The 27,751-nt window shown below is 34.8% G+C and overlaps 1 protein-coding gene across 1 annotated transcript; it reads right to left on the minus strand.

Annotated features, from left to right (window-relative positions):
• Positions 1 to 409: 409 nt before the first annotated feature.
• On the minus strand, positions 410 to 27,503 carry LOC138315483 (phagosome assembly factor 1-like). Its single transcript, XM_069256536.1, has 14 exons — positions 27,316 to 27,503; positions 24,992 to 25,074; positions 21,903 to 21,986; positions 8,495 to 8,538; positions 8,304 to 8,383; positions 7,879 to 7,958; positions 7,424 to 7,527; positions 5,623 to 5,735; positions 5,393 to 5,469; positions 4,795 to 4,935; positions 4,154 to 4,236; positions 2,824 to 2,935; positions 2,182 to 2,313; positions 410 to 1,689 (listed from the first exon to the last, which is right to left on the minus strand). The coding sequence occupies exons 1-14, from the start codon at positions 27,377 to 27,379 to the stop codon at positions 1,612 to 1,614; spliced, it is 1,275 nt and encodes a 424-aa protein (XP_069112637.1). The 5' UTR covers positions 27,380 to 27,503; the 3' UTR covers positions 410 to 1,611.
• Between the last annotated feature and the right edge of the window lie 248 nt (positions 27,504 to 27,751).

A 27,751-nucleotide genomic window follows, 5' to 3' on the forward strand; every position in this document is an offset into this window, starting at 1 on the left:
GCCAGGCAGCCATCTTGGATTTTGATATTTAAAGTTTGTTATTGCTATTTCTCAGAAAGTATTGAATGTATCATTCTCAAATTTCATGTGTAGGTTCCCCTAGGGCCCTAGTTGTGCATATTGCATTTTGGGACGAGCCATCTTAGATTTTGATAGTTGAAGTTTGTTACTGCTATTTCTCAGAAAGTACTGAAGCGATCTGTCTCAAATTTTATATGTAGTATGTTTGAAAAAGTTTTAAAAGTAGAGAAAAGATCCATCTTTCCATTGTCAAACATAGATCATTCTTTGGTGGGCACTAACCCCCCTGGGATCTCTTGTAATGAAGTGTTGTCTGTTATTTCTGTTTTCATCACCATCTCCAACATAAAGCCATAGGAGTAAGCATTACAAATGAATGAAAGACCAATACATGTATTATATTCATTTTATTGCTGGTAATCTGAAAAATGTTGACTACTTGTTACATAGTACTACCCAAATTTCTCAAGACCATTTATATGTTCTGATACCTGGTATATCAAATATCAATTCTCTAACATCATCAAAGAGCGACTTTTATAAAATAGTAAACTAAATGGCACCTCTAATGATGACGAAGGGAAAAATTCATCATACTAAAATAGTTGGAAATCAAAGAGCAGTATTTGATATATTAAAGACAGAAACAAAGTATAAAATTGTGATTTATAATAAGTTATTTATTTACAATCATAAATAAATGAAAAGAGAATTGAAAATAAAATGTTTATACATGTAAAAACAAGATCAATATGCTTTGATTTAGAAACAGAAAAAGATATACACTGTACCCAATAAAAAATTTCAATTAAAACCTTGTTCCAAAATTGACCAACATTTAATACAATACTAACATTTTCTTGATGGACGAAGTGTTTTTGCCACAAAAGTATGTACAATAGCATACCATCAAGTTAGTGAAATAAATACATGTAGGTCAATATCAGAACAATAACATCACAGTTTGACCATTCTTTTAAATCCACCATTCCAATTAGTCCATTCAAATTAAAATAATCTTCGTTTCTATGGTCGTTGATGCTTTAAAAGATCACAGATAATATCACTATAGCAGTGAGATCCCTATATGTCTAAGGAAACTTGCCCTTCAAGACTATCACTTGTACACGTTTATATCTGTCCCTTGGGTAGACTTGCCACTGTTACAGTACAAACATACCATTGTCTCTATGAATGTTTTTGGTATTCCATTGTCTCGATCACATGATTATTTCGATTGCCTGAATGAATATTGGCAAGGATTCCAAGTTATTTCACTACGCTTCTTGCACAGCTGTTAGATTTAAATCTGATAATCATCAGTTTTCCTCGAGGCAAAAGGAGTATTACTCGATATATATTTACCAGTTATTACACTCAAACTGACCAACATAAGCTCACTCACATGTGGCTATTTGACCTTGTTACATAAATACGCATGTAAAATTTATGCATTTTTGGACATTCATTTTCACTGTTTCACATGTTCTCGGTGACTCGAATAGCAGCGTATCCCAGAACGTAAATGCATCATCAGCTGACACCGTTTTAGAGGTTGAATTCTGGCGTTCTTCCATCTGTCGCGACCCGTCACGATCCAGTGTCACGGATGGACCCAGTAGTACTCTGGTAGATGGTGACTGAGGCGATATGTTGGTTATGCATCACCTACAAACACGAGCATATTAAGTATTGCTGAAGTAATACATGTCCCCGCGTTCAGGGATTTTATCAAATAGGAAAAGAAAGACCATGACCTGACAATTACTGAACTCAAATTTTATTTTAAATTATTCGTCTTAAGTTTTTAAAATCCTGAATGAAGTGGCTAGTGTGTAAGGTATTAAAATCCTCAATGAAGTGGCTAGTGTGTAGTGTGTTTACATGAACGTCTCAATTACTATTGAAAAATGTCATACGTGAATTAAATAAACTCAAATTTTCAATTGGTAAGTTTTTAAAATCCTCAATGAAGTGGCTAGTGTGTAACATGTTTACATAAACATCTCAATTACTTTTGAAAAATGTCATACATGAATTAAAATTATACTACTGAATAAAATTTGATTTAATATTCCTTCATACTGTTAAATTAAATATTTTGGAATTTTTTTTATATCATATGTCTAGACCTATGTTTATATCTACACCAAATCCTACCTCATATATCATGTCCTGTACCCCAAAACAGAATGTAGATCCAAACGGATTGCTGGTGTTTGTGGAGGATGACCGATTCAGGATAACTGGACGCTGGTCAGGCCTGACTAGGTAGTCCTGGACTGTATCCCACTACAACCAATAGATTTTATAATATTCATGTGATGATCAATTGCAAACTATTATAGTAGTGTCATACCACGTATATTTTATTGTTTTTTGTTTTATTGAGAAGAATACATTCAACAATTTTTCATATTTGACACATGTCATTGTTCACTTGATTTATATTGCAAGCCTTAATTTATTCCCCCCATGAAACATAATGAGCTGTTGCAGCTTTAGTGTTGGGAGACTTCAAATGAGTCTTCTGAGATGAATTTGAAGTCTTGATTTTTAAAAACTTAAATGGAGTATGTAGATAAGAGATATATCTGTAAGACATAAGTGGTTCCATCTCCTTAAATCATAGTAGATAGGGACAAGACAGAATGGGACAAACACTGGTAACACTATATGCCTCCCTCAAAATCATGACAAGAACAGAAAATATCAAAGGGTGAACACCACACCACAGTATAAGCTCACTTTCCCTTCAGGCAATTGAGCTAAAACCCAATCATTGACCCTTGGTGTTTGTACCTTTGAGTACGCTGTAATGACCACCTCCTCTTCTGAGCTGTCGTCTGTCTGCACCAGTTTGGGTTTGACCATCTCTACAGCTACTGGGATCTTAAACTCACAACGGTAATACCTACAACCATATAAATATCAGTGAATATCGGATCAAACTCACATCAGTAATACCTACAACCATATATATATCAGTGAATATCGGATCAAACTCACATCGGTAATACCTACAACCGTATTAATATCAGTGAATATCGGATCAAACTCACATCGGTAATACCTACAACCGTATTAATATCAGTGAATATCGGATCAAACTCACATCGTTAAGACCTACAAACGTATAAATATCAGTGAATATCGAATCAAACTCACATCGGTAATACCTACAAACGTATAAATATCAGTGAATATCGGATCAAACTCACATCGGTAATACCTACAAACGTATAAATATCAGTGAATATCGGATCAAACTCACATCGGTAATACCTACAAACGTATTAATATCAGTGAATATCGGATCAAACTCACATCGGTAATACCTACAACCGTATAAATATCAGTGAATATCGGATCAAACTCACATCGGTAATACCTACAAACGTATAAATATCAGTGAATATCGGATCAAACTCACATTGGTAATACCTACAAACGTATAAATATCAGTGAATATCGGATCAAACTCACATCGGTAATACCTACAACCGTATAAATATCAGTGAATATCGGATCAAACTCACATCGGTAATACCTACAACCGTATAAATATCAGTGAATATCGGATCAAACTCACATCGGTAATACCTACAACCGTATACATATCGTTGAATATCGGATCAAACTCACATCGGTAATACTAGCGGATCAAACTCACATTGGTAATACCTACAACCGTATAAATATCGGTGAATATCGGATCAAACTCACATCGGTAATACCTACAACCGTATAAATATCAGTGAATATTGGATCAAACTCACATCGGTAATACCTACAACCGTATACATATCGGTGAATATCAGATCAAAGCTTTGCATTTCATCAACAAACATAATCTTTTCCTACAAAATGGTGTTTAAAACCAAACATAACATGAGTAACAAGGCTTGATCAAAATTTAGCTAATAGGCTCTTCACATAAAGTTGTAAAACACAATGAACAAATTAAGTGTTTTACTGACAGATGTTTAATACACAGTTTGTTTGGTCTGGTTGACTTTGTCATTGGTTTGTAGGAAAATGATGTAACCGTCTTACAAATATTAATGACAACACATCACCCTTTTTCTCCAGAAGGTAGATAACTCTGCATTTCTATTTGTATTCTACTTACATGTTAAAGTTATAATGGCCGGGGAAATTTGTGTGTAGGATGAACTTCTTCACTGTGTGGGTGGTGGCATCAAATAGAATGTCCTACAAACAGAAAAATAAACGAACTTCATTTATTTTAAATCGTTTGCGAAAGTGTGTGAGGGGTCTTAGTGTGGGAGGAAACCGGAACGCGAAGAGAAAACCCAGGTGATCAGGCAGGTGACCCCTAACCTTTTCACGTCTGTGCCGGGGATCAAACTACAGCAGGCTAGGTGAAAGGCGAGTAGCTTAACCACTACACCATTCGATCACTATTAACAAATAAATTCTCAGGGGAAAGTCATTGCATTTGTATTTCATTAGTCACAGTTCATTTGACACCATGGTAACCAAATGACAAGTTACCTGTGAAAATAGGATAAAATATGCTCACCAATGATCCAAATTTTATAATCATTGTTAATTACGGTAACGCCAAAGTGGTGACCTTGGCAAACAAAATTACATCTGATGAGTTGAAAACTATAACCATGCATAATGATTGTATGATTTTCCTTAAAAATTTAATCTCTTTATAGCATAATAGAATGTTATGTTTCTATGGTAACCTTTATTTTAAACCATGTGATATGCGAGATGATCAGCAGTTTATCTACTTACAACTCCCATGGTAAAGTAGTTGAAAAAATAGTCTGAACAGCGAGAACGTAATCTTCTGTGAGCATCGGGAGAGTGGATCTTCATCTTATCCTCGGCCTTGTAGAACACCTTACCAGGACAACCAAGGGATCCAATCACATCCTGGGGATCAAAATATAATCTCTAAACCATTCACATCCAGTGAATCAGAATATAACCTCTAAAGAATTGCAGCATATGGATACAAATAACCAGTCACATCTTGTGGATCAAAATATACCGGTAATGACTAAACATTAAAGTGCATCCTATATGGATCAAATCTTTCATATTCTCTCAATGATAACAGAATCAAACATAAATGTAAAAGGAGCGGGTCAGTGTCGCTTGTATATCGTGTTAAATACAATTTTTATCATTCAGCTGACGGATGATGATATGCGTCTTTGGCTCAGTCGGTAGAGTTTTACACATCAGAGACACAGGTTTGACTTTTGGCCATTATTTGAGAGGAATGTATAGTTTCCCCTGTTCTCTTTTACACAAGTTAAGAGACATACTGTCTACCAATGGGAATGCAAACTTAGTACGGTTGATCAATAGTGTTATGATGTTATACCTGACAGGAATCTCCAAACATTACCATCCTCTCCAAAGATTTCTTCCTGGGGTCTATCACTTTTCCGGGCCCGTTACCTGTACAAAACAACCAAGTCAATTTGTTCAGTATTTTGCAAAAGAATAAATCAAGAAACGATACAGCTAATCTGCTAAAAATTATTTGATGAAAAATACATATATTTGATCTGTGTTGTATTAGAATGTTCCTAACATATTGATACTACTGACCTTCTGTAATCAGTAAAAACTTGAGTCCTTTGGATACCCTGTGGTCACGGAGCACCTCCACACACTCCACAAAACAGTTGCCTTGGAAACAGATGATTGGCAGTGGAGGAGCTCTGTAACAGATAAACCGACATGTAAATATTAACAACTTCTGAATTAGGGATACCTTTATCCAAGACCTAGATCTTCAGACATTGTACACCTTGTAATGCCTTATGTGCAATGGTAAAGCTTTTTGTCATGGTAGACATTTCATGACTTATATGGCCTTCATGACAAGTTCAACCTTTTATGCACTGTTACAGCCGTGCTACCCCAACTGAGAACGATGCGTGTATATAAACCCCTACCGCTCTACCGCTGACTTGTATCGATGTATTGAATGAGTGTACTGTTGCCGTGTTATTTATAGACTCGAGTACTGTCGCCAAATCCACAGGTAAATTGGTACTGGATGCTACGCTCGGGCCTCTCATCCAGCTTAACAAAACTGAATGGCTAGTTAGCTTAACCGATCTATATATCATCAACAATGCGTCTGTATCTACTTAAAAACAAAACAACTATTCTTCAAATTGCATAAAAATTCACTTGACTAGTATTTCTTTATTTTATATATCTTAACAAATCTTCATATTTCTAGTAAAATTGCCTATGAAACTCCTTATAGATCTAGCGATGCTCATTACGTAGGGAACCGCCATAACATGTCCCGGCTGCAGGCCATGTGCAAAAAGTCAAAACACACGTGGGATTTATAAGATGAGTCCTAAACTGTCCTATATTTAGGATTTTCAATAAGTGGTTTGTAATATTATTACAGCAAAACTGACAAGCTACAAGGTTAGTGGCATTTTAACCGTACTGTAATATATAATTAGCCATCAGCTTGGATCTGGTGCCGTACAGGTAGTGAGTTTACTCACAATGTGATTATTGCAAGCCAACGTAAATGCTATCGGATTGCTCTTTAAAGTTTGTTAATGATCTCAAACACACTTATAACTTATTGTGGCAATTTTAAAGTAACTAAATTATAATATTTTCAAATAGTTCTGATAACTATTCATGTGTAATATCTCCAGACATTGACATGTGTACGGATCGAGTACGGCGGACTGCCAATGTTTTTGACATGTTCTGCAAGATATATTTCACTGTTTCAGTTACGGTGGCCAATAAAAGAAAACAAACACAGTGCAATTATATTATGTTATTTCTTCTAAATACAACACTTTTTGTGCAAGTTGTCAAGTATTTATTGTGAATGTTTTGCAATGAAATTACCACCTTTATAACACTGAATTTGTGGTTCCCCGGACATCGTTTTCCCCAAAATTGCAAAAATATACCGATACTAGTAGATAGTAGATTTTTTCAGCATTAGAAGCCATAAGAAAAAATACATGTGCAAAGTACACTGGTGTGTAAGTAACACAAGATTTTACGGTATTTGTAACATTTACGATTGTGTTTGGTACAGCTGATGTAGCCAGAGCGCCCGCGATTTACCTGTGGATTGGCGACAGTACTCGAGTCTATAAATAACTAGCTTCACTCATTCAATACATCGATACAAGTCAGCGGCAGAGCGGTAGGGGTTTATATACACGCATCGTTCTCAGTTGGGGTAGCACTGCTGTAAATATTCAAAACCTTCCTTAGCGACCACCTTTTTTTAATCTCCACATCCCAAATGACCAATAATTATATGATTTCTTGGCTATAAAAATCAATATTATTTTTGTTTGAAGCTTATCATGCCATGTTGGTCCTTTTCTGCCTGTTGTGTTTCACTTACTTGGTGTCTAGGAGACTATTTCCTGTATAAACACACATTCTGGACACAACTGGTGATGACCCATTAGGGAACTGTAGGGAGCCCAGGCCGTGGGCATACTTAGGCTGGAGAAAGAAAAAAGGATGGTAAACCTTCATCTACCTTTATTATCATAATTATCATATCAACGTTGCTGATTTGAACAATAAAGTAAAGAGTTCTAATACACAGATTTACCAAGGAACAAATCATAGGATTTGATCTGAGCTAAGCCAAGAGAAAAATTTATGAGTCTATTAAATCTTCCATTCGGGAAAACAATATTAGTTAAAGCCTTCTGGTTGCAAATATAAGCCATGCATAACCTTGACATAATATCTATAAAATTTGTTTCAAAATCAAACAATTAGTACTGATTTTTATTTAGAACCCATGCACAGAGAAATAATAAAGACAATTCCAGTGTTAAATATTACCTCAAACTTTGACTCAATGGGGAAATCAAAGGACAGACCTCGGAAGTTCAAAACAAAAAGCTGTTTGTCAGAGTTGTAAACTGAAATCAGATAAGAGCTTATCTAAGTTGGTCCTTCTAACAATCAGACTTTATACTAGAGTTGCTACCATGAAAATCATTATTACTGATGCTAAATAAACCAATAAAGTTTTGTGGTAAAAGATCATTAATATTTACTATATTTACTTAAACATTTTTTACAAGTGATTTAGTTTCTCAATTAAAGTTTGAAATTAAAATACTTTAGGACTAATGTCTATGTTTAGGCCTACCATATCAGTAATGAAACTTATTCACAGTGAGGGATTTCTCCGAAAATTGTTTATAGAAAATCAAAATCTGACATTTTGATAGATGTATATATTAGATTAATTAATTACTTACCACCTGGGTGTGTGGCGCCAAACGATTGGTCAATCTGTTCTATGGTTGGCTGAACTTGTGGGGAGTTGAAATGTACTCCACTGTAATGTAAAATGGATGATTGACATACCATGTGGTAGTGTAGAACTTGTAATTATTACATCAATATATCAAATGTTCTTATTTTTCCACATTCAGTATTGTATACTTACCAATATTTTAGACGCACTTTACTCATATTGTTTACTTCCATGATCTGAAAAATACAAACATCATCACCATTTTACTTGTGTGAACTTTTAGGTGTCCTTACTGTAAAGATTATGGTTATACTTTATCTTTGAAAAGTCCAATTATGTGGTCATAAATGTTAAATGACATGAGAAAACAAATCGACTGATGACAGGAACTGATTCATTTTGGAGACACTGACAAATCTATACTACAGGGTAAATTTTAAAGTTTACTATTGTTTAAAGATGCTTCACCTCTGACAAATGGTATTCTTTCTCAATACAAAATAGGAGCAGACAATTGAGTATTTTTCTTCAGTTACAAAGGTTATTTAATTTACACCATTACCACCATTGAAAAGTTTGAGCTTCTGATTTTACTAAGATAGAAATATTGAAAATAATTAATTGCATCCCGATAAAATTTCGTGACACTATGTCCTATATGGAATGAAGTACTGATTGCGCATGAATCAAAAGCAAAATCTGTTATTTTATATTATTTTTTGTGTTAAATAGACATATATATATATACACGATTAAACACCAATTATTGTTCAAATGATGAGTATTGTTTATGCTGTGCGGTGGAGCATCTTTAATTATCTTGCCAGTTTTATCACATTTCAAAGTATGCTGATCATCAGTCTTTCACTAAAAGCTTTTAAATACTAGGGTATGAATAATAATAAAACAATGTAAATTACAGTATACAATTCTTCTTCCAATTGATACAAGCAAAAGTATAATCTTTAAATCAAACTCATTTTTATTGTTTTAGATGCATTACTTATTGTTTATTTTATAATTTAATCTAATAATTTAATACATTTAATACCTTTATTTTTTTTATTTTTTTTTTGCATGTTTCGTAGATCCCTTTAAAAAATGAAATTCTTTAAGGATACACTACCCAGGTAGTTTCAATTTTTAAATATGATTTTGCACCGAAAATAAATTATGAGGAGACTTTTATTTTAAATCTGTTCATTTATAATCAGATTAACAGTTTCCTTGTACAAAATCGGTCCAATCAAGGCAAATTTATACAAGTCAACAAAGGGAACAAAATCTACAGACAGTTACAAATCTCTTTAGGTGAAAAATGACTTTTTTGAAATCTTTATCCAATGCTAATAATGTGACTAAGTGACTGGTACCTCGGCCCAAGAGAGTACGATCATTACTGCCAGCGTATAAATCAACCAATTGTCATTGGCAAGGCAGATTGCAGTTTCAAAAACACTTTAAACATTCCTATTGTCTCGAACTGACCACTGGCCTAGCATTGTGTCCAGATTGACCTCTGTCCTGACCTGGTCAAACTTTAGCACTTCGGACAATGGTCAGTAGCCAATTAATATAGAATACACCAACTGTATCGATGGCCATAAAAAGTGAAGTTTTCTTGTCTTAACACTTTCATTGTTCAGTATGACCCATGAACTGGCCTTGCTGGTCAAGCTACGGCCATTCTGGACAACTGCATATGGCAAAAAGGAAACTATTTTGATTAAAACAGAAAAAAAGACCATTGTGATTTTTATTTCTGACCATAAATAATAATTTTTCTGTGGTCAGCTGCAATCTGCATCACATTTAAAGATATTCATGGACTGGTCAGTTATCTGAGGTCAGTAATAACGTGTGTCCACTGAGCCTTCATGAAAAGTCATATAAGGTCAAGGTTATACAAGGTCAGACACCATCACCCAGGCTTAGTGGAGATAAACCATATAGACAACATCAACCAATAGAAAACAAGAAATCCCTTTAAGACATACAGCTCTATCAAATTCATAATGTTACAAAGTTACAAAGAGGACTGTTGACATGTGATGTGACAGGAAAAGACAGTCACACATGAATCAGTAACATTCAGTTGCCCCCTCCATTTTATTAACAGAAGATGCCTGCATTTGGGCAGTTACCCCTCATTTCACAATTAAAATGAGTGAAATTAAGATAATTACTTCTATCTGACTCGGAACAAAAGGTGAAAGGGCACAAAGACCAATAGCTCTGCCAAATGTTAACTGTAACTGTACCAGACCAATGGTCTTATTTCTTTTAAACGTTGTATAATTAATAATGTAATAAAAAAACGATAGCAATTAACAAATTATCCCTATCATAATCAACTTGCTTTCATTACCATTTGAATAAATCTACAATTAATTCTAATGACATATAAACTAACAACTGACTATAGGACCAACGTCCTCCTTTCAATAGCAAAATATTGAAAAAAATCATTCAAACACTGACTTATCCGACAAAACTGTAAGTGTTGACATTTTACAAATGACCTCAAAGGGTTAGTTTGGTGTCACTTGCAATCGTTTTATTGTGGAAACCATTCCACCATGTTAGTTGTGTCATTACAACTTTGATAAGGGATGTAGAAAATGAGATAATTACAAATGCAGGCGCCTAATAGATAGATCTGTGACATGATGAATCGGTTTTATAGTGGTCTCTCCGATGGATCGCGGACCATATTATCCCGCGTGAGTGTGTCTGGGGATGCTAGGGAGGTTGACATCCCTGCGCCCCTGTGTCAGGCGGAAGCAAGGCCACAGAAAAGAGGAGATCAGATTTCGCGTTTGTTTTCCTCCCCCTCCAAAACGTATCCATCAAGTGGCTACCTACGGCGATGTAAAGTGTTCCTATTGTGTGAGGGAGGAAAACCAGCTGTTCCCTACAAATATGTTTTGTTTGCAACGAATTTGCCGCATGCATCAACTACAAACATTTAGGTTTTAGAATATGCATTTTTTATTTCATAGAAATGCATACACATTTTCCAACGAAAATAATGTAGAAGATTATTGACCATTATGACAGAACCAAAATTATATACAATGTACAGTTAAACCTGCTATAAAGTGCACCTCTCTATAAAGGAAATTTGTCTTATCGACCTCATTTGATGCAATTTATATTACTATACCTCTGTATAAAGGACACCTGGCTGTCTATAAAGGATATGTATGCTATATTTCTTTGGTGTCCTTTATTGAAAGGTTTGACTGTATACAAATATAAAATGTTTGGTTTGTCAGTTTTTTATCCAAATAAATGCTATGATTCAAGGACATGCAAGATTTTCAAATGGAGGAAAGCTGAAGTATACATTAGACTAGGCTGACTACTAGTACCTGTCCCATAGGATTCAAACTCCATCCCAAATAATAGAAAGCCAATGTGATGTGGCTAGGTGTAGACTAGGACAGCAAGATGGATGACAAGTGAGAAATTTGAGGTAGCTGGCATTGTGACCAATCAACTATCATAACCCAAAGATAGAAGCATAAAGGGAGAATATTGGGCACCATGTGTCCATATGTACAGTGAATGTCCCCCAAATATTAAGATTTTATACATGGATTTATAATGAGATCTGATAAGCAAGCTTCAATGACCTTCATACTAGCTATATTACAACAATTATATCTACAGAGGATATCTACAGTACAGTAATAGGAAAGACCCCTACTGCTTTATCATGGTGTTCAATAATCCATGGATTTAAATATGGTTAAAAATTTCAAAACAAAAATATGTAAATACGGTTAAAAATTTCAAAACAAAAATGTGTCTCATTTCAATTTTCTTCGTTTTTTGAATTCATATTGTTTCGAAGCTAATAAATATCAAAAGTATAGTATTGTTTTATGGTAGCCTTTCAACAATAGTTTGCTGTGTTACCTTGAGTAAGGTCACATCTGTGCTGTTTATGGATAATGTTTTCCACTCAATATGCATCAATATCTGTAAACCTAAAATGGCCTATTATCATCACAGTTCAATCATTACTCAATAACAAAGTTTTTAATGTATCTCTTTTGCATCCGATGTAAACCTATAAGTCATCGTCTGTTTACAGTGAAGATTTTAATCACCATATAAACAGTTCAATGACCTCAGAAATACCACGTTTATCCTCACTGTACTACAGAATATCTGATCACATCTTCTCTATAGTTGTACCATTATCAATGTGTTTATCAAAATCAATATGTTTGGAACGTACAACCACTAATCAAACCATGAAAAGCAAGATTAATACACATCTCTCACTTTATTTGCTTTTTCGATGAATTAAACAGCTCATCATCAATGGTACATATAATCACTTACCTACAATATTATGCACTTAGGGCAGAATTCTGAAACATCTTTTATACATTGTTGGTAAATTATATAAGTCTTAAGCAAATTCACAAAGTCTCTGATTGGTCTAAAGATGTTGCATGTGAGATTTCACTCTCAAAGGTATACCAATAAACAAACGATATGACAACAGAGGACGTTTCATATGCTTGAGGAGGAGAAATAAAGTAACATTCACATGATAATAGACACAGATAACATAAAGACTGAAGCAGTGAAATGTACGCATGCTAGAAGGAGTTGAATCCTGGTAAAACAAAAACATTCTATTGCCCTGGGAAATATATGACATGCCATCAGTAAACAAATTGCTATGTCTCCTTACAACAAGAGTAATTAATGTAAAACATCTCCCCCAATCCAAAGTCATAATGGTATCTCAGCCGATCAAAGGCATTCATCTCACAGCCAATCTAAGACCATTGTATCTCAGCCAATCAAAGGCATTCATCTCACAGCCAATCTAAGACCATTGTATCTCAGCCAAGCAAAGGCATTCATGTCACAGCCAATCTAAGACCATTGTATCTCAGCCAATCAAAGGCATTCATATCACAGCCAATCTAAGACCATTGTATCTCAGCCAATCAAAGGCGTTCATATCACAGCCAATCTAAGACCATTGTATCTCAGCCAATCAAAGGCATTCATATCACAGTCAATCTAAGACCATTGTATCTCAGTCAATCCAAGACAACCACTCCGTCAATCTACAGGCCATTATGTTTATGCCAACCCAGTAACCTATGGTTTCTTCTAATCAGAATGTCACAATGTCTAAACCAATCAAATGTCATAATGTCTAAACCAATAAAATGTCATAATGTATCAACCAATAAAACTCCATAATGTTTAAACGAATCAAATGTCCCAACCAATCCAAGTTCAGAAAGGTGTTGACCAACTAAAGACACCACTATCTTGGCAAATCTATGGACCTTATGTGACAATTTGTACCTGATCATGATCTAATTTAAATTTTATTTACACCTGAAACTTTTTTGATGAACTGTTCCAGTCTTTGAATCAGAAGAGTTCAAATGTGTGTTTAGGGGTCAATGAGTTAAGTCTAAAGATTTAAGAGACCGTGCCAATAAGCATCGAGCTTCATACACTATATTAGTGGAAAGTGTGAAAATCACAGAAGTTGATGATTGTTTGTTTATTTGTTATATATAAAGAACTAATCATAAAAAGTTGGTTGATATGAAAAAATATTTTTTGTATCCATGGCAACCGGGGGTATATACAATTATGTATGTGAAAAAATGCATTAATCTAAAAATAACGAAATTTCTTAAAATTTATGCCATGTTTCATAATGCACATCATTTTAAATTGATTAAATCCTTATAGGCGTGTGAAAAATTAACAAAAAATATGTTTTCATAATTTTCTTAAGATCCAAGAGGCCGGAAACCCCCAAAATATTAGTTAAAATATGTTGAAATGTTGCTAAAAGTAATGAAAAATTTCTCAAAATCCATACATTGCTTGATAATGTTATTTATACTAAAACAATAAGCATTAATTGGTTAAAAATAATCAATAATAAAATTGGGTAGAAAAATGAAATTGAAAGAATAAATTATATATTTTTCCTGTGAATTTCCTGAAATTTGGCATAATTGAGCATTTGGATTATCTCCCTTGCCAGTGATTTAGACTGGTTCCCTTCCCTTAGTTCTCTACTCTCCGCCAGGCTGCGCTCCGCTCACTAGGGACCGGTAGCGGGTAACCATGATGATTTTTTTGATTGGTCAATCTACATATCCGGTTCGCCTGCATCACTTTTTTTAGGCGTGGGAAACCCCTTTAAGCACGAAGCGACGGACCTTAACGTAAAGAATAAATAATTTATTTGAACGATTTATAAACAAAAGTAAATAAGATCTTAAGTTTTGAAATCATTTCGTGCTAACAGAGTTTAGAGTGTTCATAGGAACGACGTTAATGACGTTATTTTCTCTTAACGGAAGTAGCCGTCTCCATGATGACATATCATGCGCAGAAATGATGCGCACTACTCTGGAGTTGGAATTCCCACTCAAGATGGCTACCCGCTACCGGTCCTCAGTGAAGCGTACGTAAGGGAGGTAACTGAGGCGGGAACCAGTCTAGCCAGTGATTGAGTATATAATTACCTCCCTTGCCTGGAACTCTCCATTCATGAAACAACAAAAGGCGATCTATTTACAGAACAGCATGTTTTCAAGCCTGCATAAATGTGCTGTTAACTATGTCTTTGGCCTTGATATGTGCGGAGGAATGGAGAAGAAGTGACAGGATTACTTTTGGTAAGTTTTTTTTATTATGCAAATGTTTTAATGAGACAGAAATTGAATGAATTCCAACAAAAATCACTTCATATATTCTATTCTATTGCCGGTGTATAACCTTATAGCTATATATAGTTCGTTGAGAGTACATTGACCAGTGGCAGAATCAAAGACAATTCCGGTGGGGGTGGGTGGAGGGGGCGGTTGCCTGACTGTCAAAACTTTTTCAACCCTTCTGGATCCATCACTGATCATGACCATATGGTAAAGATAAATTGATGAAAATTTTGAAGAAACTGACTATTTTATAATATCTAGAATAATCTAGGTGTATAAGTTATTATAAATATACATGAAAAAATAAAACTTAAAAAACATGCAATATTTAGTAAGTGTAAGTAACTTATTAAATTATTGATATCTTGAATGAATGATTGTTGGATATTCCTTTTCTGTTTTCAGTTTCTGTACGTCCTTTAAGTGCTGTACAGCCATTTATTACTGTAATTCGTTAGTAGTACAGGAATTATTTCTTATGTAGACTCTATATAAAAGCACTATATCATGTATTATGTAGAAACATTCACATACCGGTATATAAAATTATTTTTATGTATAGTCAGACAAAACAGAAATGATTTCAAGTACTCTAATACTAGTAATATAGGTTACTGATTGTTCTCTTAACAAGAATATTTCATATTGTGACATTTTAAATATTTAAGATAACGATATAAAAGACTGACACCCCAGTGCTTAAACCAATATGTGTGTAAAACACCAACCTGGACACAGTCGGTACAGTCTGTATAACTTAAGTGTCAATGTTTCTTGAACAGTAAAACACAGATTAATTGAATCATCGGATGTTTTACTGCAATTCATATCATTTAATTGTTCCACCATAAAACATACACAAACGTGTACATATGTGTGTGTGTGTTTTTAATGTAGTGTCCCTCTGACCATCTGTACAAACTTTTCTGTCTCTAATTCTGATTCTATTAAGCTTAATTTGTTAAAATGTTGACTCTGAAACTTGTGCTGCCTATGGCAATATTATCTGTATCATTTAATTTTGCAAACATACATTCTGTTTTAGAAATCAATTAGTAGTAAATTTTAAATATTTTTTTTCAATTTTTACTTCTAGAATGACATCTACATTAAAAGACTCAGTGGATCAGGTATTGGCATTTTGCTGATGGACCAATTGTCAAGGCGTACCAAGTTAAGAAAGTTCCACAAAATACCAGTGCGAGACCCATAGACCATAGTAATTATACATACCATCGAAGGCGCTTGTTCTATACTTAAAATACATGGAGTTCTGTCTAGCAGACATTTTATCACTCTACTTTCACCAAGCAATTGAAATGAAGCTGGATACTCTTAATATTAGTTTAACGTCCTTTTAATAGCCAGAGTCGTTTAAGGACGTGCAAGGTTTGTTGATGGGGGAAAGCCAGCCTACCCGGAGAAAAACCACCAACCAGCAGTCAGTACCTGGCAACTGCCCCACATGGAATTCGAACCCGCATTCAAGAGGTGGAGGGCTTGTGGTAATATGTCGGGACATCTTAACCACTGTGCAGACTCTTAGTTGTGAACTGACCAACACAGTTTGGTGAAGTGTGTGATATCAAAAGACCAAAGTGATGCTTATTAATTCAGATAAATTAATAAGCTTAAAGTGTGTTGGTTTTAATTTCAGTTTGGAACAGATACATTCACAAAATGAGTCTACAGAGATCTGTTATCAAGCCATATAGACAAATCATTTTAGTTGAATTTTTTTAATGAGGACATCAAATGTTGTGAAAGGATGTTTAATGAAGATATTTCAGTCTGGTGAGGGAATGTTGAATGATGGCATACAAGTTTATAGTGTGATGACTGATGTAATAAGTGTATGTTTACAGTCAAGTAATTCTGACTGATGAGAAGCAAAAGTTATAGTGTGATGAGGACATACGTTTACACTCTGATGACTGATGTCTCAGTAATGATGAGGGCATAAGATTATAGTGTGATGACTGCTTAGGGCATAAGTTTACAGGGTGATGATTGATGAGGGCATAAGTTTACAGTTTGGTGACTGATGAGGGCATAAGTTTATAGTGTGATGATTGATGAGGGCATAAGTTCACAGTGTGATGACTGATGAGGGCACAAGTTTATAGTGTGACGACTGATGAGGGCACAAGTTTATAGTGTGACGACTGATGAGGGCGCAAGTTTATAGTGTGACGACTGATGAGGGCACAAGTTTATAGTGTGACGACTGATGAGGGCACAAGTTTATCGTGTGATGACTGATGAGGGCATATGTTTATAGTGTGATGACTGATGAGGGCATAAGTTTATTGTGTGATGACTGATGAGGGCACAAGTTTATAGTGTGATGACTGATGAGGGCACAAGTTTACAGTGTGATGACTGATGAGGGCATATGTTTATAGTGTGATGACTTTTTTATTATATAAGCTGAATAAAAGTTGACAAAAGAATTTCTATTGATGCAGTTTTGTCTCTATATCTGCCTTTTCCCTCAAATCCATTTACATATATATTATATGGTTTGGTGTGGGAATTAACTGTATTTTTGGTGTCAAGTAATGTCAAAGTTCACATATTATAGTGACAATATAATTATTTCTATTTGAAAGAGGGGCAGTAGAAATATAAGTAATAATAAGCTGTTGCTAAGGAATAAATAGTGTTGCTAGGGATATTTGCAATGACAAATGGTCCTAAAATTTCACTTTTTATATAATTAATCAGTTTTAAGCATACTCAATAAGCTTCCAGCAGTGATATTTTTTTTTTGAATGAAACAAATACAACATTGAAAGAATAACAAACAGAAATGACCCTATTTTTCTAATAAAAATGTGAAAAAAATGACCTAATTTTAGTCATCCATTAAGAAAACAGATTAAATTTTCTACCCAATTTTATTTTTTCTTTCATTACTTAAACATCCATTAATGATCCTCAATAATATAAATTGCATGGCAAATGTACGGATTTTCCATAATTTTTCAACAAAAAGTACACATTTTTCGTCAATTTTTGGAAATCAGGGATGTGGCTATTTACTGTTACCATAGCAACCATCCTATAATTTTGGATTGTTTATTGATGATTTATTTTAATCAAATATACTTCATATTATGAATATATTTTGTTTTCATACAAATGTCATTTTTATAAATGCTTGAATTTTCCATACAAATATCCTTCTTTTTCAACATTTTTCCAATTATGAGACCTTGTTGCCATGGCAACCAAATTTCCATGCCAATCAGTACAAAATGGCCTTCCAAACAACTTAATTCTTTATGGAATTTGTTTCTTAACCAAAGGGGGTTACTTTACAGTATATAATTTGAATTTCTATTTTTTTCACTTTCCACCTAAAGCTTGATGCTTATTGGCACGGCCTCTTAATGACTTGACTACAAACCCAATAACATATCTCTTCCACAATATTTTTGATGAAAAAATACTTTCAGAAATGTATAAACCAATTATTCACAACTGAAGACGCATGTGAACTCTTTGATGTGAACTAATTTAAACGCTGGAACAGTTTGATCATTACAAATTGGAGGTCAGGCAAAAAACACGGTCATAAAAAGTCAATTTTTCTACTTCATATGAACATACGATAGAGTGGACAGGCTATTGTCTAATGAGGTTGCATAGTCATGTAGCAGGACTTTTTTTACATTGGGTTTTATATACAGTATTAATCTATACCATATAAAACAATGAAAAGTGTAAAAATTTGTTAGTCTCAGCTCTCTTGTATGTCACATTTTGGTCATCATGAAGCATACTCCAGGTTTTGCTAAATACAAAGAGACAATGTTGTTTATTATTTTGTGATAGCCATTTAATGGTCAAACTTAAGACAGCAAAGTTTTATTGAACATGGAATATAAACAGACATAAAATATCAAGGAAACATTATTAAAGCCCAAAAATAAAATATCAAGGAAAAAAATCTTCCAACATTTGGTCAACACCCAGAAAATATGTGGGCTGAAATCTGATCCATGGTGGTGAAAACCGATTAATTTGATGAAGCCAGCAGTTTTGAGTTGATAAAAAAAGAGATAAAAGTCATCCATTACGAGGGGGTGTGTCACCATGTCCACCCTGATGACCTCCGCTGTAATACAGGCTAACTTTCCTCTGTCACTGACCACCATTTAACCTACACAGGCTCTACTCGACTAATGAAGACCAGCCTGTTCCACATTGGGACCAGTATAATACATTGACACAGAGCTTCTTTACGTTGTGAACAACTTGGTAATGGTACTATATAGCTAGTGCACAGTGTATTGTTAACTTTTTTTTTTTATTAAATACTGTATCCATAGCATCACCAGTAATGTAACACAGTAAATTTCTAAGATTCTAAAATAAAATTGATGTTAAGTCTAAATAAATGAACAGATTTAATGCATTTGACCTACTATTCTAGGAATGTTATTTGCATACAAGATAAAATGTTCTATTGTTGATTAAATTTTTTTTCTCCATTTTTATCCTAAATGGCACCATGAATAATTGACTGTATACAATGTACATTGTTATATTTTAGACTTTCTAAATACCAATATCTTTACCAAGAGCAAATAAAATATTATCAGTACAAAATGACCTGTAACAATTCATCAAGTTAAGTTTTACTGCATTGCAAGCATAATTCATTAGTGTATCACTATACATGATTGTGTCTAAAATCCTTAATATTATATCACTGACGCCCTACTACTGTAGCACAGTAGAGTTTCAACCTAACAATGCTTGAGTGACGATACCCCAGACAGACAGGATTATGATGGAGAGACACGACTTTTGTCCACTACTGACCGATACTATACGGGCTACATGAATGTACACTGTCAGCGCCTAATTGAGGACTAAAACCACACAAAGCTTGCTGCGGTAATGTAATAACATGAGAAATGGTCATCTCTCAAATTACTGGCCATTGTCAGGGCTTCTATAACCTGATGAGGAAATATGTGGTAACCGCGGTCAATGGATCAAAACCGCTACTGCTAATTTTTAATCTTTTTTGATTTATTACAAAAATGAAAATTTACACCCCGGGTTCTGTTTACTAAAGCTCATTCATGTTCGTTTTTGTCGATAAAAATAGATGAGTAGAAGCAAAGACGAAGTCCACAGGCAGAGTTAATGTTAGAGTGGAAAATGGTATGGAGACCAAAATTTACAGTAATATTGAGGTCACTGCAACACAGACAATTACTAGTAACTACAATACAACAATTCCATATTTTCCCACCCCTACAGTCAGCGGCAATTGAAATTTTAAAGACAAGTATAATAGACAAGAATTTCTGGATCCATTTCATTAAACCCTAATTACACAATGAGTGATTTATACAGAAAATTTTCAATCAATTAAAAAATCTTCAAATTAAACAAGGACATAGTCATTCAGATCCCCCGCCAATGGAGATATCAAAGCTGAAGTAAGTTTGATTGTGGAGACTTATGTATTAAAAAAAAACAGGAAAAAGGAAGTTGAGCTAAAGAAAGATGGAGTAATATTCAAGTAGAGCGGGGCTGCAATTGTTGAATCAGGTATACAGCCTTGACATTTATATTAGACTATATACACAAAGATGGGTCGAGTTTTGCAAAGTAATATTTACCATTTACCATGATATTTTCAGCAATGTTTCCATGGTAACGAAAAAGTGCAAAAAATGAAAACCTAAAAATAGCAAAAGGTACTACTAGACCATAAAAAGAATGTGTCTATGAAGTTTCGTGGAAATATCTCTGCTGGTTTTAGAGTTATGCTCCGGAAATGAACCTGCTACAAAAATATGATATTTTCAGCAATGTTTCTATGGTTAAAGAAAAAAAGCACAAAAAGTGAAAACCTAAAAATAGCAAAAGGCACTACTAGACCATTAAAAGAATGTGTCTATGAAGTTTCGTGGAAATATCTCAGCTGGTTTTAGAGTTATGCTCCGGAAACAAACCTGGTACAAAAATATGATATTTTCAGCAATGTTTCCATGGTTACGGAAAAAAGTACAAAAAGTGAAAACCTAACAAGAGGCCCATGGGCCTTAACGGTCATCTGACTATTAGTACAATACAACATAGTCATTTAAAGATTTTAGCCTATTTGACCCGTGACCTTGATTGAAGGTCAAGGTAATTCATTTGAACAAACTTGGTAGCCCTTCATCCCAGCATACTACAGGCCAAATATCAGTACCCTGGGCCTTCTGGTTCTTGAGAAGAAGTCGTTTAAAGATTTTAGCCTTTTTGACCCCTGTGACCTTAAATGAAGGTCAAGGTCATTTATTTGAACAAACTTGGTAGCCCTTCATCCCAGCAACCTACAGGCCAAATATGAGTACCCTGGGCCTTCCGAAGAAGTCGTTTGAATGAAAAGTTTACGGACGGCGGACGACTGACGGCGCACGGCGGACGCCGCACGACGACGGACGGTGCATGATGACAATAGGTCATCCTGACCCTTTGGGTCAGATGACCTAAAAATAGCAAAAGGCACTACTAGACCATAAGACCAATGTGTGTATGAAGTTTCATGGAAATATCTCTACTGGTTTTAGAGTTATGCTCCGGAAACCATTCGTACGGACGGACGGACGGACGGAAGGATGGAACCCATTTGTATATCCCCCGCCAACTTTGTTGGGCGGGGGATAAAAATACCTAGGTTTTTCCTATAAAAACTTAGCCATCATTGAAATGAGATTATTAGCTGCGAGTAGAAATTCTGCCGAGGCAAGATAAAAGATATGATATTGTGATATCCATGGTGAAGGGCTATAATAATAAGCAACCATGAGATTTAGATGTTATTTAGATTAGTCATTACAACATCTGATATTGTAACTTACCTTGAGTCGCTGTGAGACGGGATCAAAGATGAGACGGATACCATCATGGGAGAGGTTGAGGACCAGATCCATCTGTAGTGGGTACTATAATAAAACATTGAAAACACTTACATATCTGTTAATAATTACCTTATCAGCTGAAGTATCCGGACTCCATCAATGTAAACAATACCTTTTCATAATTTTCTCACAAAATTTTTGTTTGGAATGAAAGAGAGAAGATGGTAACCAAAATGTCCTTCTCAGACTACAGAATACCTTGTAACTTCCAATTTTCACTAAATCTACATAATTTTAACTACATTAAAACCAAAGCTAGAAATATCTGTAGAATTATTATGATGAAACAGAAAATATGGAGTACTAATCAATAATATTATGTACATCAGAAATAAATACTACCAAATTAGTGAACTGTTTTGATATTTAGATACTAAGTAGCTGTATATTGTGATTTAAAATTCTGTGGAAAAATGGTATGACTGATCTATTAATTGGTAAGGGTTTTTTCTCTGTGGCAAAAGATTACTTCAGAAAAGTGGACATTGTCCAAAATTCTTCCATAGGAAATCAATAGATTAGTGATTTTATACAAGAGTACTGATAATTATAAGTAATCAGCAGACTGTTTTCTACAGCTTTATAGCTATTCTTTGTTAAAACCTCATCAAGGATATTTAGCTAATTAAAATCGTTCTATGGAAATTTCTTCTTTTTTTTTTCCTTCTTCCACTGAATAATCCACTGACCATGGCCAGAAAATGTACATATTTGCCAGTTGGTTCATTAGTGAAGATAACAACAGAAGCAGACCATCACATTGTTATATTCCGACACCGGTTATTATTCAGAAGTAATTTTTTATTTTACCTTGTTTAACAAGTCCCCTGTACTAATCTGCCTATACAAATACCATAATGAATATCTGGGACTTCCCTCAGACAATAAACTGTCAATACCTCTGACTGGACGCTACCCGAACACGACCAGTAATGACCCTTAACCCTTTGTCCAGTCCATCCACAGAAACCAAAAAACATAACTTACTGTCGGCTATTGACCAAAATAAGGACATAAATGCAATCATCTTAACACAGAACTGGACAAAGATGTCAGCATCGCTGAAATCTGATCTGTCCACTTTATGTCTTCACTTGACCATGACAGTGTCCATTATATGCATTTAGGACCAATTGTATTGGTCATTATATGATTTCCTGAAATTTGAGAGAATGAAAAAGTGGATATGATGCTACCATCTGTGCAATGTCAGTGTGATGTTTCTAGCAGTTTTTATCAGCTCATCCTGAAGCTTTACGAGGTCTCTTTTTATCTTGCATGTTTGTATGAATTTTCATAAGGATGGTTCTCCTATTTGTACAATACATAAATGCATAATGGTAGTGTATGTAGTGTTGGGAATCGGTTGAAATTTCATGGTCAATCACCAGTTTTATTTAACCAATCAATGATCGATTAAAATCGATTATTTTTTCTTGATGTATAAACAAGTCTCATATAAAAAGGCTTACGATCGCGAGGCCTCTCTCTATGCTGTCATGTTTTCATGTCACTTATTTTCTTCACAAATCATGCTCATCTGAACGTTTACATTACTATGTAGTGCTTATGTGCTCTTCAATTCGAATAGACGCTTAAAATTTGAAATGATATGAGTGACAACCACACACAAGGGAATGATTTTAGTAAGTTGGCTATGATTTTTTGCATGTTTTACTGATCAGCTAACTTTATTCTTTAGTTTATCACGGTGTCGGCAAATTCCGACAAACTCGATTACAGATTTCTTACGCGATTAATTGATCAAACACCTCAAACCAACGATACTCGACAAACTCAATTAATCGTAACACCACTGAGTGTATAAGTAGAGGCCTGAGTTGTAGAAGAAACTGTTTCATGCTTTCCAATGGGTCTCTTAGAATTTGAAATGTATTGCCAAAAATGTTATACAAATTACACTATATTAAAATAAACTATATTTGTATTTCATTTTCAAATCTAGGCCCATCAAAATTGTCGTTCAAGTTCTTGGGGACATTGCTTGATTCCTAAAATATCTAATATTTGAATCATCAAAGAAAGTTTTAAGTTCAACAACTCTGAATATTTAGAAACATCTAATTAGTCTTGGCTATTGAGCAGAATCAAGTGAGTCATTTAATGCTAGCCATGCCATTTGAGTCCAGGAACATTGGATGAATGCATATGTCAAAGGCAGTTCAAAGTTACTTTAACAAACTTGGTAGTCGTTACTGTAACCCTGGCATGCTGTAAGTAAGTTCATGTAAAGTTATCCAAGTTCTTTAACTCAGACCATATAACCTTGGATAAAATTCAAGGTATTTTTTGTAACAAACTTGATAGTTAAGATTTACCTCAGTTATCTATAGGCCCAATATTAGGTCAATGTGTCACTTACTCCAATTAAGGTTGAGTACAAATTACCCATTTGGCATGTATGACCTTCAATGATGGTCAAGGTCATTCATTTGGAAAATTTAACCATAAAACAAAGGGTAATTACTGTTCATAACAATGGAAACTGACTCACATTTAAACACTCATTTTTGCAGACTAAAATTCCTCCTGGGATGATTATGTTAGTGTATGATCTGGTTGCTGGATATAAGTTTACCGTACTCAATGTGTTTTTCAAATGGTAATTGTGACAGCGATCTTGAATTGATTAGTGACGAACCAAAAAGTAACAACACTTGGGCAAAAAAGTTTCACCTTTTCCCCACTGATGGAACTTGAGAACAAGTTTAAACTGTTCCACAGACAATTGCATCAGCCATTGATAGCCTAATAGAATTGTTAAGTGGAAAGATAAAGACTACAGCATTGAGTAATTATCATGGTCAACAGCATTTCATGTTTCAAAGTGACACTGCATTAAAAGAGTCTGAATCTGGAAAAAAATGTTTTTGACATATCGGATAAGGACATTGAGTTAACATTATTAACATTTCAATTTCTTTGTCCTTATCTTTGGACTAGTAAATGGTTTAAAGATTACAGACTGAAAATCTGATGACCTAATCCTCTGAATAAGTATTACTAACCTGCTGACTGTACCATACTTGTACCCCCTTGATCACACGGTCCTGTCGCCTGAGGATGCTCACGGCTTGGTAAAATGGCATTCCTGTTATAAAAAATTAAGCAATGTTACATAGATCTACACAGTAATGATAAATGTATGAACAATGACAAAACCATTAATTTCCTTGAGTCCTTCTTTTTCATATTAAGATTTAACATCCCAAAATGCAAAGATTTCATTTTTCCCAGAAATTCTTTTGATTATCAGAGCAGTGAACACAGGCTTAACATACATATTTATTAGTGTACACCATACATAAAAACAATTTTCACTCCTGTTAAAATATATATGGACTCAATGGTTATTTCACTTGACCATTGACCATTTTGAGACAATATCTATCCTTACACAAAAATGGCAGAGAAATAGGTTTTGATGGTGACCTAGCTGGTGCCAATATTTGTGTTTAAATATGATATTTGGTTACGTTCATTATCTTTTGATCAAATGAGCCCTGAACTCAACCATTTTGGAAAACGGTGGAACGGCCCAAATTCAGTTTGAAGAGATTAAGGTTTTGAACTTTGGTCTAGCAGTAAAGCTTTAATCATTTTCTTCATTGTGCGGTGCCAACTCAGGAACACAACTAGACTTAAAGAGCTTTGCATGTGTCTGCCTGTGTTTTTTAATGCCTTCAGGAACAATTCACTTGAAGTTGGAAATCAGTTGGAGAAGTGTAAGCTAGTTACTGGTTTACCACATGCACCTATACATGTCTATTTAATACTAGGCTTTGTCTCACCTCTGTCCTCATCACCTTTTGTAGAGCCTAGTTAGTTACTGGTTTATCACATGTACCTATACATGCCTATTTAATACTAGGCTTTGTCTCACCTCTGTCCTCATCACCTTTTGTAGAGCCTAGTTAGTTACTGGTTTATCACATGTACCTATACATGCCTATTTAATACTAGGCTTTGTCTCACCTCTGTCCTCATCACCTTTTGTAGAGCCTAGTTAGTTACTGGTTTATCACATGTACCTATACATGTCTATTTAATACTAGGCTTTGTCTCACCTCTGTCCTCATCACCTTTTGTAGAGCCTAGTTAGTTACTGGTTTATCACATACCTCTATACATGCCTATTTAATACTAGGCTTTGTCTCACCTCTGTCCTCATCACCTTTTGTAGAGCCTAGTTAGTTACTGGTTTATCACATGTACCTATACATGTCTATTTAATACTAGGCTTTGTCTCACCTCTGTCCTCATCACCTTTTGTAGAGCCTAGTTAGTTACTGGTTTATCACATGTACCTATACATGCCTATTTAATACTAGGCTCTGTCTCACCTCTGTCCTCATCACCTTTTGTAGAGCCTAGTTAGTTACTTGTTTATCATCTAGATGACTCTGCCTATTGCTAAGTTTGGTCTTACCCACCAATTAAAGTCAAGTGTTCTTTCGGCGTAGTGGGAGACTTAAGTAACGTATATGGAGACTTCCGTTCAGGTAATCCAATAATATTAGATGTCAAAAGTGTCTCATCGTGCTATATCTCTAACATTGTTGGAGTACCTTTTAGGTAGAGTGACTGAACATGTCTTTAGCTCTGAAGGATTCTAGTCCTAAACTCTATAACTGGTCAGTGGTCACTACATTAATTTTTTTCAGTGGGTAATGCCAAATTTGTTTAATGTTCACACCTGTCCAGATTATGAGACCTGGTTCGATTCCTGGTTGGAGCAGTCGAAGTGCATGTATTTGTAGCAGGTTTTAATTGTATGTAGAGATACGGTCGCCTTCTAGCTTTGCGCTCAGGGGAATTTCCCTTTAGGTCAGTCGGTAGAGCGGTGGACCATTAAGCCCGGGGTCGCGGGTTCGAGCCCGGCTGGGGGCACACTAAGCTCTCGCCCAGTTACATATATTTCCATTCTTCTATTACTGGGAATTTACTCTATTTATGACTACCGCTATATCAGCTATAACATGATACACAATATTACCCGCACGTTCGGTAGTTGCTACCTTGATACGTATTAAATAATAATAAAGAAGAAGCCTAACGTTAGCCTTATGTCAAACATGATCAGCTGTTTGAATCGACCTTCACCTTGGCTTGTGAATGTCTTCTGTGTTATGATGTCTTGCCCTTGTGAAATAATCCTGTTGGTCAAATAGGAAATTTAATACCGCCATATAAGACAATTAAAACTATTTTAACTCCAATGCATCGATTGCTGTAGACGTATGCCTACTATAAGAAGGAAATTATGATCGATCGGGCACATTCAATAACAGACGTACGTAGAAAAGCCAAATGGCGATCAAGAATGACTCACCTAAAACGAATTCCCATTGTTCATTGCCTAGAGATCGCTCTGGAACTACTTCAAGATCAAGCATTGTTAACTATTTTTGCGATCAAAATAAATATACAGATCGCTTAATAGAAGAAAACTATGAAACCAATGCCTGATCCGTATGTTTCTCTTGTTTACATCTTATGATACTTCAACGCCATGTTTGTTTACATATATTACGCATGCGCGGATATCTTCCCGCCCTCTATAAGCCTTACGAATGACACTTCGATCACCACGACGATCCAGGGTCCAGTTTCACGAACATTCCATAAATTTAGGAAATTCCTAACTTAAATTTCCCCATAGAAAAGCATTACAAAAGTTAAGGAAAAAACAAAGTTAAGGAGCCTGCCTTAAAATCTGCAATGCATTATGGATTTTTTTGTCTAAAATTAAGGAATAAGGAATCATG

The sequence above is a fragment of the Argopecten irradians genome, chromosome 2 (assembly GCF_041381155.1).
Source record: "Argopecten irradians isolate NY chromosome 2, Ai_NY, whole genome shotgun sequence".
In the NCBI taxonomy this organism is placed as follows: Eukaryota; Metazoa; Mollusca; class Bivalvia; order Pectinida; family Pectinidae; genus Argopecten; species Argopecten irradians.

Bases quoted from the DNA above. Each gene is read 5' to 3' on its own strand.
- LOC138315483 (XM_069256536.1), bottom strand. From the start codon at position 27,379: ATGCTTGATCTTGAAGTAGTTCCAGAGCGATCTCTAGGCAATGAACAA. The intron at 7,959-8,303 runs GTAAGTAATTAA...ATCTGATTTCAG, and splicing joins TGGCGCCACACACCCAGGTG to TTTACAACTCTGACAAACAG. The intron at 2,936-4,153 runs GTAAGTAGAATA...ATATGGTTGTAG, and splicing joins GGCCATTATAACTTTAACAT to GTATTACCGTTGTGAGTTTA.